This window comes from Sylvia atricapilla, chromosome 19, assembly GCF_009819655.1.
Source record: "Sylvia atricapilla isolate bSylAtr1 chromosome 19, bSylAtr1.pri, whole genome shotgun sequence".
Lineage (NCBI taxonomy): Eukaryota > Metazoa > Chordata > Aves > Passeriformes > Sylviidae > Sylvia > Sylvia atricapilla.
The window spans coordinates 7,618,804-7,633,428 of record NC_089158.1 but is presented as its reverse complement, the minus strand read 5'-3'; the positions used below and the strand labels follow the sequence as shown (position 1 = coordinate 7,633,428).

Sequence of the window (14,625 nt, the reverse complement as noted above, 5' to 3'; positions counted from 1 at the left end):
CGAGGCTCCAAGGAAAAGATATTAACGCAGGGGGGGAGCAGCAGCGATATAATAAAAAGTCATAATGAAAGAGAGAAGCACTGAGTGGATTAGCAGCCCCAAACGCCGCTTGGCTTTTGGTTTTCCTCTCCTCCAGCTTTTCTGCGCCGCACGACAATCCGCTCAAATTCCTCCAGCCCGGAGACGCTCGGCTCCTGAATTTCAGACAGAGCTCCTGGAGGTGGCCAGGCTGCAAAAAGCTGAGGGCATGGCTGGGAAATTTAACTGCACTGAACCCCACGGAGGGCACGTAGGCACTGGCAGCAGGATCTTGGTGCTGGGTGACACCAATGTCCACCCCACGTGTGCCTCGGTGGGGAAATAAGAGGCAGGTTTGGAGCTTGGCGTGTATTTCTCAAGTGCACAAAGTTTGTAGGATACGTCCCACTGTTTTAAAAAAGTCTGGTGCCTGCCACATACCAGTTCTTCCTTCGTGGAAGTGCAGGGCAGAGAACAATAAAATAATGCAAGGGATCCACAGGGATCATCGAGTTCAGCTCCCAACTTTGCACAGGACAGTCCCAGGTCCTACCCCTGGTCACCAGAGAGGACAGATCAGTGCCTGCCCCTCCACTTTGTGATTAAAGAAGGTGGATTTTCCCTGCTGGACTGCTCCAGCAGCGCTGCCCCAGGCTCAGCACGGGGACAGTGGGATGCAGGGGTGGGATGTCCTCATGAGGAGTGAGCAAACCCAGGGGCCTCACCCACCATGTCCCCAAACCCAACACTCAGCACGAGGCGTGCAAGGACAAGGTTCCCTTTCACTCCTTTAGGATGATTCTCGGGGGCACAGAGCATCTGCTGCCCGGAGCCACCGGCTGTGTCAAGAATTTGGGACGAGCCAGGAGCTGAGGAGGCAGCTGTTCCCTGCCCGCAGCCCTCCTGCCTTGCAGGGCATTTAAATTTTAAAGCACCCTCCCCACGGCTGCTTTCTCCACCATTCCTGCCCAGCTCACAGACACCCTGTTCCCAGGAGCTGCCACCCCACACGAGGCACCCATGGGTTCTCTGGTGGCCAAGCTCCTTCTGCCCACCCTCAGCTCCTTGGTCTTCCTCCCCACCATCAGCATCGCGGCCAAGCGGCGTTTCCACATGGAAGCCATGGTTTACTTCTTCACCATGTTCTTTGTGGCGGTAAGAACTTCCCAATTTCCCCTCTCCCTGCATGTTTTATCCTCCCAAATGCCCCCTGGAACCGGTGAGAAGCTGATACAACCCCAAAAATATCCCTTTTCAGTCATTTCCCACCGTGTGTGGTGCTGAGCAGCTGGTTCCCCAGTTTAGGATGTCCTACAGTGGGCCTTACAGAGATTCAGTGGTGTTTTATGGCTGAGATTAGAGAGAAGGTCTGGGTGCAAAGAGCCTTGACTGATTTGCAGTGCTTTGGAGCTGGCTTTTCTCTTTGTTTTACAGCTGCTAAGTGGCCACGCTGAATTTGGCCTTTAAATTGCCTCCAGAATCTCTTGCTCTGCCTCGGTCATTTTAGCCAAAAGCACATAGTAGTCGAATTATTGATTTTGCAATTGCCAGCTGGGGATGGGAGCAATGCTGGAGTCAGGGGACTTTCTGCACTGGGAAAGGAGAGACTAAAACACGCTGCTGAGCTATTAAGAAAAATAATTATTAACCCTTTGTGGGTTGAAATGTGTGCTTTGCCAGGCTGTGGTTCCCTGGCCTTTCTTTGTGTGGAAATAATGAGTGAAGAAATGTCTGAATGTATATAAACCATTCCTATTCCTGCTCCTGGCAGTGTCCTGTATCCCTGCTAAGTGCCTCCATAGAGACACCAGCTGAGCACCCAAAGCAGCATTCCCACTGGAAAAAAATCTCCTGTTTGATTACATTTCAATGATCTGCTAAAGAATGTGAAGGGAACAACTCAGCAACCCAGCTGATGTTGTATTTCCCACTAATCCCCATCGATCTCAAGGCATCTCATGAGGGTTGGCACGTTCCTTGTACAGAGAAAGTGAGGCAGGGAGTAGATAAAGGATCTTCCCTGTGTGAAAACTCTTCCACAGGACTCAGAATCAGGTTGGTCCCCTATCGAGGATCTACAGAACATCCTTGACCATTTGAGCTGACTAAAGCACGATGCACGGGGAGAAATCCTGCCAGTTCTATAAAAACTACAGGACCAGTTAATATGAAAACATCTTTGAGCCCCCTTCCCCAGCTCCCCAGGGAAGCCAGACATCCCCAGTTTCATTTTGCACTGGGTCTGTGTCTGCTCCACCTCCCTGAGGAGCCAGTAGGAAAATTGGCACGTGTTCCGATGGGAGGTGGAAGAGGTCCTCTCCAAAGAGATTGAAGAAGCAAAATACCCCTGAGTGGGGAAGGGAAAGAAGGGAAAGGAGGAGAGGCAGCTGCCAGCGTGGTGGGGAGAGGGTTGGAAGGGCAGCAGCTGCTGCTGTTGCATTTTTTGGAGCATCCCACTCCTCCTCCTCCCGCGGGAGAGCTGAGCAGAGCAGTGAAAGCACATGGCCGTGGCAGACAAGTGCCAGAAACACGCTCTGCCTTCCACCCTTTCTTGCCCCCAGCTCCAGACTCCCCGAGCTCAATCTCAAGCAGGGAAAAGAATTACAGCCGTGGTGCAATCTTTTTCTAGAAGCTGCAGCCTGCCAGAGGGCTCGCAGCAATTCCCATTGTAAATTATATCAGCATCCCCAGCGGGCCGTGACAGCGAGCAGCATTCCAAGGGCGCCCTGCCAAGAGGAGCAGGGACTTCTTCAGGAACAGAGGAGCTCTCTGGTGCTGCCACTGCAGAACCTGCAGGGCTGAGGGCTGGCAGGGAAAGGAGAGAGCCAGGCGAACACTGGGAGCATTCCTCTGAGAGCACTGGAAAATGTCTCTTGGCGTGGTCTGCGTTTATGTTGCATGACAGTGGGGTTTTTTTGCAAATAACCTAATCAATGAGCTAATGGGCAGCAAGTGGTGGTTTTTAAGGGAATGCACTAATGAGTGAATTCCCCAGTATTCAGAGTCTGGCCATATAAACCTTGTTTAGCCTGGACAGTGACCTGGCATCCATACACATTTCATCAGGACGCTCATTCTGAATTGTTTTACAAGAATCTTTCGCAATTAAAACCACAACCTCAGAGTCCTCCTTCTGCTGGAGAGGCCGTCCCCCAGCGCCCTGCTCAAAGCAGCTTGGTCATCAGATTGCAAATTCTGGCCAGGAGGCAAATTAAAGCCTGTCTCAGTTTGTACTAAGAGAGAAGAATGCTGATTCTTGGGCAATTTGCAACTGGGAACGATGACATTATCGCTCAAATATATTCATTACCACGTATCAGTGATCCTGGTGTAGCTGACACTGTGCTGGCCTGGCTGGCCATCCTCTCAGCAGCCACACTGTTTCAAACCAGTTGATAAGAGCCTTTACCTCACTGGTATGTGGGTAAAGAACATGTTTTCAAATAATTTTTTTTCTTTTTGAATAGTTTTACCACGTTTGTGACGGCCCCGGGTTATCAGTGCTGTGCTTTATGCGCTACGACATCCTGGAGTACTTCAGCATCTATGGAACAGCCCTGTCCATCTGGGTGTCCCTGATGGGTAAGAACTGCTCTGCTGTGGCTCCTGAAAGCTCCAGCCCTGGCAGGAAGGGCTGGATTTATCAGGATGGCTGATGGGACAGTCAGTGGGGGGACAGTCCCCAGAAATGCTGCTCGCTCTGAGCTCCACCTGAGCTGCCACTGAAACTGTCCTTTGTGGCAGTCAGTCTGTGCTAGGGATTAATCCAGCTTTGTATCATTAACACCCCGGAAAGTCACTGTAATTAGTGGGGTCCAGACAAGGAACTCCCTGAGTGGTGGCTGGGGATGTTTTGCTCCTAGAGACAAAGAGCTGTGGCACCTGCTGGGGTTTTTGGTTGGGTGTTCCCCTGGAATGCACCAGCTCTCACACACGTCCTCTGCTTCAAATGACAATAACACACCTGTGCTGCAGTTCAAGGCAGGACAAGACTGTGAGATGACTCACAGTCTGAAACCTCATAGAGCAGGGAATTTCCCATTTCTCCTCCTTTTCCCCATACCAGGCCCATCAGCTTGTTTTGCCTCACTTAGGGCATTAAGAAATGCAGAATCTGCCACTTCCCTTGGCAGCATGAGAGTCAAAGTGGTTTAATCAAAACAAATATAACTTCCCGGTTTATCAAAAGCCTGGGCTGGGCTGATGGGAATATTAGATCTGCTTAGAAAAAGCAGAAATTTATTTCACTTCCTTTTTACTATAAATCCTACCCCTTGCCCTGTTATTCAGTTTTCCGTTTCCCACATTTGCTTCACTTTCTTTTTCCTCATTTTGTTCCTTATTTGCCACCGAAACAAACTATAATACAAATGGGGAAAAAAAAATACAAGAAAGACAAAACATTCAAACCCATCCTTTTCCCATTTTGTCACTGTGATTTTTGGAAGGATGTGAGTGTTGATGCCAGGACAAGAGAGCAAGATAGGAGGAGAGAGATGTTCCAACAGCAAAGGTTTTGCTTGAAAATTGGGACCATTTGTAACCAGTGCCCACTCCAGACAGAGTTTACATTTCTCTCCATGATGAGCTGGGGTCAGCACTCTGATACAGAGCCCCAAAATGCCCACAGGACTTTCCCCTCTGTCCCTCAGGGCTCCAGGAATGGTGCAGGACTCCCGGCAAGAATGGGATTCCTGCAGCCTCAGAGCCCAGGGGTAACAGCCCTCAGCTGGGCAGATTCATCCAGTGGGGATGCAGGAGCACCCCTCCCCTTCCAGGGCACGGATAGGACAAATTCTCCATGCAGGGAAAAATGTGTGGGGCAAATATTACCCTTAGAAATTGCTCTGTCCATCAAAATGTGAGTCCCAAGGGGGGTTCACCCACTGCTTAGGACACCTCAGCGCTCTCTCTGCTCAGCTAGAAAAGGCAACGAGGCAAATAATTTCCAAAGGGCATTTTCAGTGGATAACAGCAGTGTCAGGGTAGGTCAGAGCTGATCCAGACACTTTGGCTCCTTGCAGCAAAATTCAACTTGATTGCTTCATTACCGCGTTCAAAAACCTCGCAGAAAAGAAAAAAAAAAAAATTACAAATCCTGGACTACGAGGTTTAAAATATTGACCCGCTGGGAAACAACAGAGATTAACATGCGGACATTATCCCTTAGCCAAACTCCCTATAAAAGCACGATCCAAGGACATGGAAGGTGTGGTGACTGAAGCCCAGGGAAGCCTCTCACTGTGGCTTGTAAAGCCCGAGCGCACATGTGCGGACGCAGACCCTCGGGCAAACTTCCCGGAATGCAAATCCAGGACAGCCATAACACAGCTGTGCAAGCTGGAAAAGCATGGAGCCCACTGGGATCCATAACTTTTATCAGTTATTACCCCATTCTGTGCTAAACAAAAGCCTCTAATAATTTACTCATGCTGGCGACTTCCAGCTTGCAAACCCCAGGCAGGTGCCGGGGCGGCCGGGACCTCATGGCACCAGTGGGGGAGTCCCACTGCATTTGGGGTGATGGAGCCTGTGCCAGGGTGAGCTGGAAGGTTTGGGAAGGCTGGAGATGCAGGAGGAACCCAAGAGTTGATTCTCACAGGGCATGAGGGTATTTGCAATCGCCTCTGAATTCTGGGTCAAGGAAAAGGGAAATCATAGAATCATGGGGTGGTTTAAAGTGGGAAGGGATTTTAAAGACCATCTTGTTCTACCCCCTGCCATGGGCAGGCTCACCTTCCACTATCCCAGGTTTATCCAAGCCCCATCCAACCTGGCCCTAAACACTTCCAGGGATGGGGCAGCCACAGCTCCTCTGGGTAGGGAATCTCCTTTAAGCTTCCCCATACAACACTGAAATAAAACCCCAACAATCAGCTCCTGGACCCACCACCCAGAGGCCTCAGGATGGTTTGCTTTGCCCCACGAGCCTCAGTTTCCCCAGCACCCTGACATGAGAAGGGCAAACCAGACACAGATGCAACCCCAGGGCAGGTGGGACAGACCCCAGAAGGCTTATGGGGAGCAGCTGAAAAAGGCTGGGGGGGCTGTGAGCTGATGCTCCCTGTGCTCCATCCCTCAGCCCTGGCAGAGTTTGATGAGCCCAAGAGATCGACCTTTATCATGTTTGGGGTCCTCACCATCGCCGTGAGGATCTACCACGACCGCTGGGGCTACGGCGTCTACTCGGGCCCCATCGGGACGGCCGTGCTGGTGATCACTGTCAAATGGGTACGTGGGGCAGGGCTCTGTGGGGTGCTGAACCCTGCATGGGGAACTCCAGCCTGTGCCAGTGATTCCCTCCTCAAGCTCTCAATCTCACAGTGATTTCTCCTCTAACCTCAGCAGAAGGCAGGCAGCAGCCTTCGTGATAAACGCCAGATTCGATCGGTCTGAGCAATCTACCACATCTCCTGTCCCTGCTTTTCTAATCAGCATGAATGTATTTATGGAGTTTTTACAGCTACTCAGAGGCAGAGGGATCTGGTAAACTGCCCCAGATCCAGGGGAGATGTGGATAAAACCACGGTGATAAAGTGGGGAGGAATCTGTCTGCAGTCTGCCCGAATCCAGCTGGGGCACAGTGCTGCAGTCTGTGCTCCACTCACAGCACATGCCGTGGACTCAGCTGGGAGTGAGGTAGGGAAGCCACTGCAGGAGTGGGCAAGGAGTGACGGGATAAAAACTGCAGAAAGATGATGCCAAATATCATGCAAATGCAGTGGTGGAAGTCCCAGTTATAAACTGTCACTAAGCCAGCAGCTAAAAGCAAGTGGCCACCATGGGGAGGGGACGGGAAAGGAGGAGACCAAGGCACAGGAGCACTCTGTATCCTCCTGTCTGCAGGTGCTGTGCTGGGATCTGCTCCTCCACAGACTGGGTTTGTGAGGACACACACTCCCTGAGCTGGCTTTGGGGCTGAAAATTAAAAAACCCCAGTATTATTATAAGGAATGAGCGTGGGGCAGCCAGCTAAATCCAGGTGAATACGCATGGTGTGCTCTCTCCTTCCTCCCAGCTGCAGAAGATGAAGGAGAAGAAAGGGCTCTATCCTGACAAGAGTGTGTACACCCAGCAGATCGGTCCTGGCTTCTGTTTCGGGGCGCTGGCGCTGATGCTGAGGTTCTTCTTTGAGGTACTTGTGTGCACACCCTGACTCCACGAGGTGTAAAAGACATCATCAAGAGAGGGACATCCCCACTCACGCCACTGGGCTGCATCCAGCCTCGCACACAACCTGCCTCAGGGTTGGGATAATGGGGTCTGGCAGCAGGGACAAGGGTCCCTCCATGTTTGTCCCCATCCCCTGATCCATTCGGGGCAGATGTGACAGCAAGTGGCACAGAGGGTGATGCTCTGTCTCCTTTTCCCCCCTTCAGTGAGTGACAAGGATGTGGGATGTGCTTTCCTCAGGCACACGTGGTCCTCAGAATGCCTTTGTCAAGTGCAAGCAGAGTTTTTTGGAAACTGGGCACGGGTGACTTAAGGACACCTCACAGCGACGCGGCAGGGACTGGATCCAACCCAGGCACGGCCGGATCCAGAGCTGGCTCACGCCAAAGAAAAGACTCTCAGTGACTCCCAGGGGCACTTGATCCTGTGTTTATATCCTTCTGCTCCTGCTGCTGGCCAGTCCCCCCGTCCTGCCCCGAAATGTCCGTGTGTCCCGCCGGGCAGACGATAACCCCCCGACACAGCTGCCGGCCGTGCCTGTGCTCAGCCCTGACATTACGGCTGCTCTGTGCTTTGGGAGCTGCGAGATACAACCTCACAGGCATCCCCAAGGGTTATTTTTCAAAGCATTTAGTAATTGCAAATTCTAGCAGAACATAAAAATGTCACTTAGCAGAAGCCGCCTCCCCGCGCGCCCCGGCCTCGCCGCCGCGTCCTTCGCGGGGTAATGAAACACTTCATTCAAGAATTGGGAAATGTGCAAATTAGAACGTGTTAAATCCACTTTGCTTTAGGTTTTTTGGGGTTGTTTTTTTTTTCTTCACTGGTAATCCTTTCTTCTCTGACAGCAAAGGGAGGCAGAAGGTTGAGGAATCTTTTTTATCCCCTTCCTTTTGGCTACTTGTAGAAGTTGAACGTCGCGCACCTCGCGCTCTGCCTGCCCTGCTGCTCCCTCTTCTCACTGCGCTCTCCCTGCCTGCAGGAGTGGGATTACACCTACGTGCACAGCTTCTACCACTGTGCCTTGGCCATGGCCTTCGTGCTGCTGCTGCCCAAGGAGAACAAGAAGGCCGGGAGCGCCGGGACCCCCGCCAAGCTGGACTGCTCCACGCTCTGCTGCTGTGTCTGAGCCCCCCGGGCACGCGAGTTCCTGCTCCTGGGTGATGGAGGGCTGCAGACAAAAGGAAAGTCCTCCTGCCTGCTGGCTTTTCCTCTGGTGGCATCTTTTCCCATCAGCTCTGTGCCCGCTCTGGGATTTTCTCCCCTGGGAAGTTTCTTGAGTAACCTTGTCTAGTGGAAGGTGTCCCCGTGGCAGGGGGATTGGAACAAGACGGGCTTTAAGGTCCTTTCCAAATCATCCTGTGATTCACCTTTCCACCATCAGCCCTAGCAAAGCTTGCACTTCCAGTTTGGTCCACATCCATATTCTCCCTGGAGGAGCACTCAGCTGGGCTGTGACCTGTCCCCTGCCCCAGGAGACCCCTGCACTCCCAGGCCATGTCACCTCCTCCTGGGCTGTCCCATGCACTGACCCGGCAGGACACAAGTTGTCCCCTCCGTGCAGGTTTGCCCAGCCTGAGCACACCAAGCTTCGTTTGCAACACCCAATTAACAGAACCTGTATTTTTTGTGAGATATTAACTATTTTATTTATGCATTCTCTTGATGTAAATAATATATACTAATAAAGACTTTGCCAGTGTGCAATGCCAGCCTTTCTTCAGCGGGGTGGGAAATTTTCCAGCTCCACTCAGCTCAGTCGAGGGCAGATGCCAATTCCAAAGAGAGCTCTGGGCACGGCCACCACAGCCCTTCAAACCTGGAGCGTCCTGCAACACTGGGCACTTTGTCCTTGCAGACCTGCAGGCACAGGCAGCAGGTGCCTCAGTGGTATGGAAAGTACATGGAAAATGAGAGGCAGAGAAAAGAAGCTCCTGGAGGGAGGGGGGAGGGCTGTAAGCCTATAACATCTCCTCTAACAGACTATTTACTATAGCAGAAGTGTATGATTTATTTAGACTGTCTGGGAAAAAGGCCAAGACTATATGTCATGGACAATTAGAGCAGTATTGATATACAGAGATGTCCAGAGAAAGCCCACATTAAGCCCGGGTTCCTCTGGAAGAGAAATCCACCCCAGTCATTCATCAGAGCAACTTCCTGCGACGGGGCAACAACCAAAACTGAATGAGCTTCCAACAAAAATATAAATGAATCATGAACCCCCAAGCATCCAAGAGTCACTGGCAAGTGGTGGCACAGCTGATGCAGCTGCACGCAGAGGCAGAGCTAGCAAAGAGCTTTCAAAGGGCTCCCCAGCATCTAAACCAATACAGCCCCATCCCATCCCAGCATCCAGCCCCTGGGATGTTTACAAGATGCTCTCAGGGTTTGTGTATCAGGCTTTCCTCGTGGCTTGCACATTACTGGAGCTCATTGCCCGTCGAGGGCTGCTCAGGGTGGCCCCAAAAAACAGGCCCAAGTGCTCTGATTTGGGGTGAAAGGAGTAGCTCAGCACTGCCTGCAAGAGATGCCTCTGAGGGTGCACAGCAGCTTCCTGAGGGGTCAGCCCCATGGCCATCCCACGCTGGCTCTTCCTGGGTGTCTGTCACACCAAAGGCAAATACTCAACACTGACCGTGCCCAGGATCCTGCCCAGCAGTGCCAGCAGCCTCCCTCGCTTGCTGCAGCCACTGCTCAGAGGCTCCTTCACCCCAGCAGCTCATTTTGGGACTGTTTGGTCCCTCCTGGGCCGCAGTGACATGGGGACATGGGCGCCATGGGGGTGGTGAGATCCTTGTGAGGGTCCAGTGCTGGGAGGAGGGCACTGGGTGGCCAGGACACCCAACTGGGGCTGAGCACGAGGGACCAAAGGCTGGCAAACCCCATGAAAACAAGGAGGGCACATCACCCGAGTAGATAAAACCTCCTGCTCCCACCTGCCACGTATTCCGCTGCAAAAAAAGAAACCCCAAAATTGTCTCGCACGCGGCAAAATGTCAAGCAAGGTTTGCTTTGTCTCCTCCTCTCCTTGCTGATGCTCCAGCTCTGCCAGTCACCCATCCCTTTGCACCCCAGTGCAGGGCCAGCACGTATCCTTGGGACTGACACACACCTGGGCACAGCCACAGGGTCCCTGCCCTGGCATCAGCCCCGAGCTGATGGCAGCACCCAGCAGCAGAGGAAGGTGCAGGGCTGGATCCACTACCCCAGGCAGGATATCCCCTGCAACACCGATGCAGGGAAATATTATAAACATCCACAGCAACGTAGACAAAACAGTCTCTTGTAACCTTTTAGCGCTGCCGAGAGCTTTGCCTGTAAGAGCTCTTGAGCCCCTGCCAAAAATTCTGGCTGTTTTCATAAGAGTAGGTGTTTTCGTCTAAGGTGCAGTCTGAGTGCTGTGACCTTTGTCATGTCTGCTACTGAAATTTCCTGCTTCTCTGTTATTCTCTTCTTTGGTAAGACGATATGAAACCCAAAACTTTTATTGCCCCTTTTAAAGTGTCTTTATAGCTCCCCGTCTACTTCATATACTGTCTTACTCTCCAATGCTGGGATATTACTTATGGGATCCGGGCTTGATGCTGCAAAAGGCATTTGGGTTTCACGAAGCCCAAACCGCCCGGGCTTTTTTAAGATCAGCCAGAGGGGGGGAAGAAAAAAAAAAAAAAAAGACAGAAAAAAGGGGGGAAAAAAAGGAATGAGAGGGGAGGGACTGGGCTTTCCGCTCTGGAGGCATCGGCATCTGTGACCAGCGCAGCCTCCCCTGCCTCTGCCAGGCCTCCCCGGGCACAAAACCCAAAATTTGCTTTGTGTCTGGGTCAGCATGGGGTGCCCACAGACCCCGTGGGGATGGCATTGCACAGCATCTCTTCCCCTGCCTCCATCCCCTGCCAGCTGTGCCCCGGAGCTGGCAGCTCAGATGTGGCCGGACAGCGCAGCTGGAGCCAAACCCGGTGTGCAGCAGCTGGGGCACATCTGCCCTGGAGCTGGCACTGGGGGAGGCCAGCCCTGCTAGGGGGGCTCCCATGCACCCCATTTCCCAGCCCAGTGCTGGTGTCAGGACAGACACATGAAGGATGTGTCCCTAGAGAAGGCTTGTGGGTCCCAATCCCGTCCCTCAGGCTGTGGAGCATCACCTCCCTGTCATCCCTGGTGACAATGATCCCTTGGGATCTCATCTGTGTGCTCCTCAGCATCCCCACTGCAGTGGGAGCAGGGATCTGGTGTGCAGAGGGGAGAGGGACTGTCCCCTCCAGGGGGACATTCCCCACATTGCCTATGGCAGGGCTGGCAGAGGAGGGGACCAGGACCTACTCCTGCTGGAGGGGAGGCTTCCAGAGATGTCTAGTCAGGCTCAGCGCCAGCTAATCTTCCAGGCAAACTCCATCCAGATCCTTTTGGCTGCAGAAAGCGAAAAACCAGCCAGACCCAAACATAAAAGCCTGGTTTCTGCTGCCAGCTGCATGGGGCACTCCAGAAAAGGCCTTATCACCATGTGATTTTGAGAGACGGCTTTTGGGATTTTTTCCACAAGCTGCTCTTCCCTCCTCATCCTCCCACTGTCATTCCTCTGTGCATGTTCAAGTGTTGAAACCAGCCAGGTTATTGCAGATGCTGGGCCCAAGGTTTTCCTTGTACCCACTCAGAAGCTGTCAGGCCACATTGACACCACCCCACTTCAGAGTGGTGCTGCTCCGTCCTCAGGCACCAGGAGCTCATCGGGAGCACACTCCTCCTTGGAATTGCCAAAGAAACCAAAGATTCCTCTGGAAATTCAAGAGTGGTGGTGTTAGGGTCAGGAGATTTGTGGGGAGTTCAAGAGAGAGCTCTTGCCCTGGGGTCCTTCATCACCCTCCAGCTCTGATGTGCCTGTGCCCTGTGAGAGGGATAAAACAGGTCTGCAGGGGCAAAAGGAGGTCACCAGCCACGTCCTACACAGCTCTGGGGCTCCACTGCCCCAGGACATGGTGCAGATGCACTGTGAGAACCCAGCCTTGTCCATCAGCCTGGGAAAAAAGGGAGATGGAGCAATTAAAGCACCTATTTGGGACCATTCGGTATCTCTCAGCTTTGCTGCAGATATCCCAGCCCCAATGAAAATCCTTTTTGGGTGTAAAAAGAAGGTCTCCCGCTCTTCTGAGCAGCCAGAAGGCACATGGGAACAGCAGGATGGAGTTAGGGCAGAAAAAACCAGGGGAATCAGTAATGTGGTACCTCCTGCGAGGGTGCAAATCTGCCTAACCCCAGCATTTATGAGAGGAAAAAAAACACACATTGATGCATCAGGATTCTGCTTGAAATGCCACACAACGCTCCAGCACATTTCTCTTTCCCCTCAGCAAGGTTCCCAACCAACCTTCCCAGCCCAGTTGGTGCAGGTGGGTCAGCCCCATCCCGATGCTGCTGGCAACACTGGGGTATTTCTGGGGCACTGCAGACAGACTGAGCCACTCCAGACAGACTGAGCCACTCAGCTCCGGGGTGCTTTGGGGCACAGAGGCCGCCCCACAGCCAGCCTGGGCTCCTGCAGGGACCCTCCCAGGTGTCCTCTGCCCCCAGCAGCACCAGACACGGACACGGCTGTGGACTCAACCCAAGCCACCAAACCCCAGCACAGGGCAGATGTGGCACAGCCAGACCCTCCCAAACCTTTCCAGGGATGCTTTCACAGCTGCAAAAACCTCTCTCCAGGCCCAGGGTTGGTGTCTCCAGCCTCTCTGCTCCTCCAGCAGAGCGGTCCCGGGGAGCAGCAGTCCAAGGTTTTCGGTTTAGGCCAATCTCCCAGAAATTCTGTCATCATGCAGTGCATCACGCACACTCCCGGATCCGCATTACACAGAGCGTGGCTCCGCTCCAGCGCCTCTTAAACTCAGTGGAAAAACCCTCCCTCGCTACGATGGGAGCTGGCTCTGTACGATCTGACAGATACCATGAAGTTGTTTTAAGCTGGGAATATCTCTTCAGCCCCAAAACTTTCTCCTGGAAAGGGACAGGGCAAGGGGGGGGTCTGCTCCTGAGGAAAGCTCCCGACCTTGCCTTTCAATGAGCATTTAATGAGGCGTCGTTATCTGATCCACGTGCTCCGAATGCAAGGAAACAGCTCGGGTTTCCAACTGCACACATCACCTGATGCTCATAAAACGAGCTGATGTGTCTGGGAAGCCCCAGACCCAAAGAAACATTATTTAAATGGGAGGAGGGGGGGGGAAAAAGTCAATTATGCTTTAAAAGCACCCGTGTGGGCAGACAGGGATGGTGGCTGCTTTCCTCCGGTTTTCCAGCAGAGCAAATGTTCACTGATAAAACTCACAATCTCCTTATAAAGGCAGGATCGTTTTGCCTGTAAAAGGGAAGGTTTGGGGGAAGTTTTACGCACGTCTCTACTCTCTTTATGTCTTTATTTGCATTTTCATTTCCACAGTAGTGGAGCTGATCTGAATGGAGCAGGAGCGAGGGTCCAGGTTATAACCAAAGTATCAGGTAGCACCTTCACATCTGGAAGGCATTTTGACACAACTTTCTCCCAGACTGTTACAGACAGTTTAAAAGCAAAAAAAAAAAAAAAAAAATCTGATAAATAGCAAATGTTTAACAAGTCAATAGGAAGCTGCATTTGCAAGAACATGTGGCTCTAGGCAGCCTAGCACGGCCGCAGTGCCGGGGCATCCGCACACATCCCCACGGCACACGGCGAGGGGCTGCCCGGCTCTGCCCCGGCCCAGGCTCGCTTACAGGGGAAGGATTAAACACAGATGTGTCTTTGTACGGCCAGACATCTCCAGCTTCAAAGCCTCCGAGGGTCTCGAGCCTAAACCGAGCGCTGTTGGTTTTCTGTGAGCCCTCGGCCTCGTGTTTATGGTGGGACGAGGACAAAGGGAGCTGAAAAGAGCCCAGGAAAGCACCACAGAACCTGTTGTCACAAATCTCCTGCTGTGCTGGGCACTGCTGTCCCTGTCACAGGAGGTTTGGGACCAGCAAGGCCCCGCTCAGGTCACTGCACTGATGGTCACAAGCACACAGGGTCTCACGTTTTGCACGGCTTGGGATCCATGAGGGCCCCAATCCACAAGCCAGAGACTGATGACACCCATTTATACCAATTTACACCTTTTAAACTCCTTTTCTGACCCTTGGGAGCCACAGCCTCCTCAGGACAGAAGTCACTGGCCACACAGGCAATCCTCTCCTAAGAAAAAGAGCCACAGGAGGCAAAGCATCCCAACACAGAATCCTTTTTAGTGTTGCAACTCTGCCTGGTCTGGGGAGACTTCATTCCCAAAATGTGCATTAAAAGGGAGAGAATTATGCAAGGAGAGGGGAGCAGAGGGGGAGACAGAGGAATAAGAAGTGACCAGGAAAACCACCAGAAACCCTCCAGGATGCCTGCCTATATTTAGAGATAATGTGTCCAGCCCTCTTGCCAAGTCC

At 52.5% G+C, this 14,625-nt stretch overlaps 1 protein-coding gene across 1 annotated transcript; it reads left to right on the top strand.

Moving 5' to 3' along the window:
* The first annotated feature begins 1,038 nt into the window (after positions 1-1,038).
* On the top strand, positions 1,039-8,333 carry MYMK (myomaker, myoblast fusion factor). Its single transcript, XM_066333077.1, has 5 exons — positions 1,039-1,173; positions 3,486-3,600; positions 6,101-6,249; positions 7,037-7,153; positions 8,174-8,333. Exons 1-5 carry the CDS (start codon positions 1,039-1,041, stop codon positions 8,318-8,320), a joined length of 663 nt encoding a protein of 220 aa, XP_066189174.1. The 3' UTR covers positions 8,321-8,333.
* Positions 8,334-14,625: the final 6,292 nt, after the last annotated feature.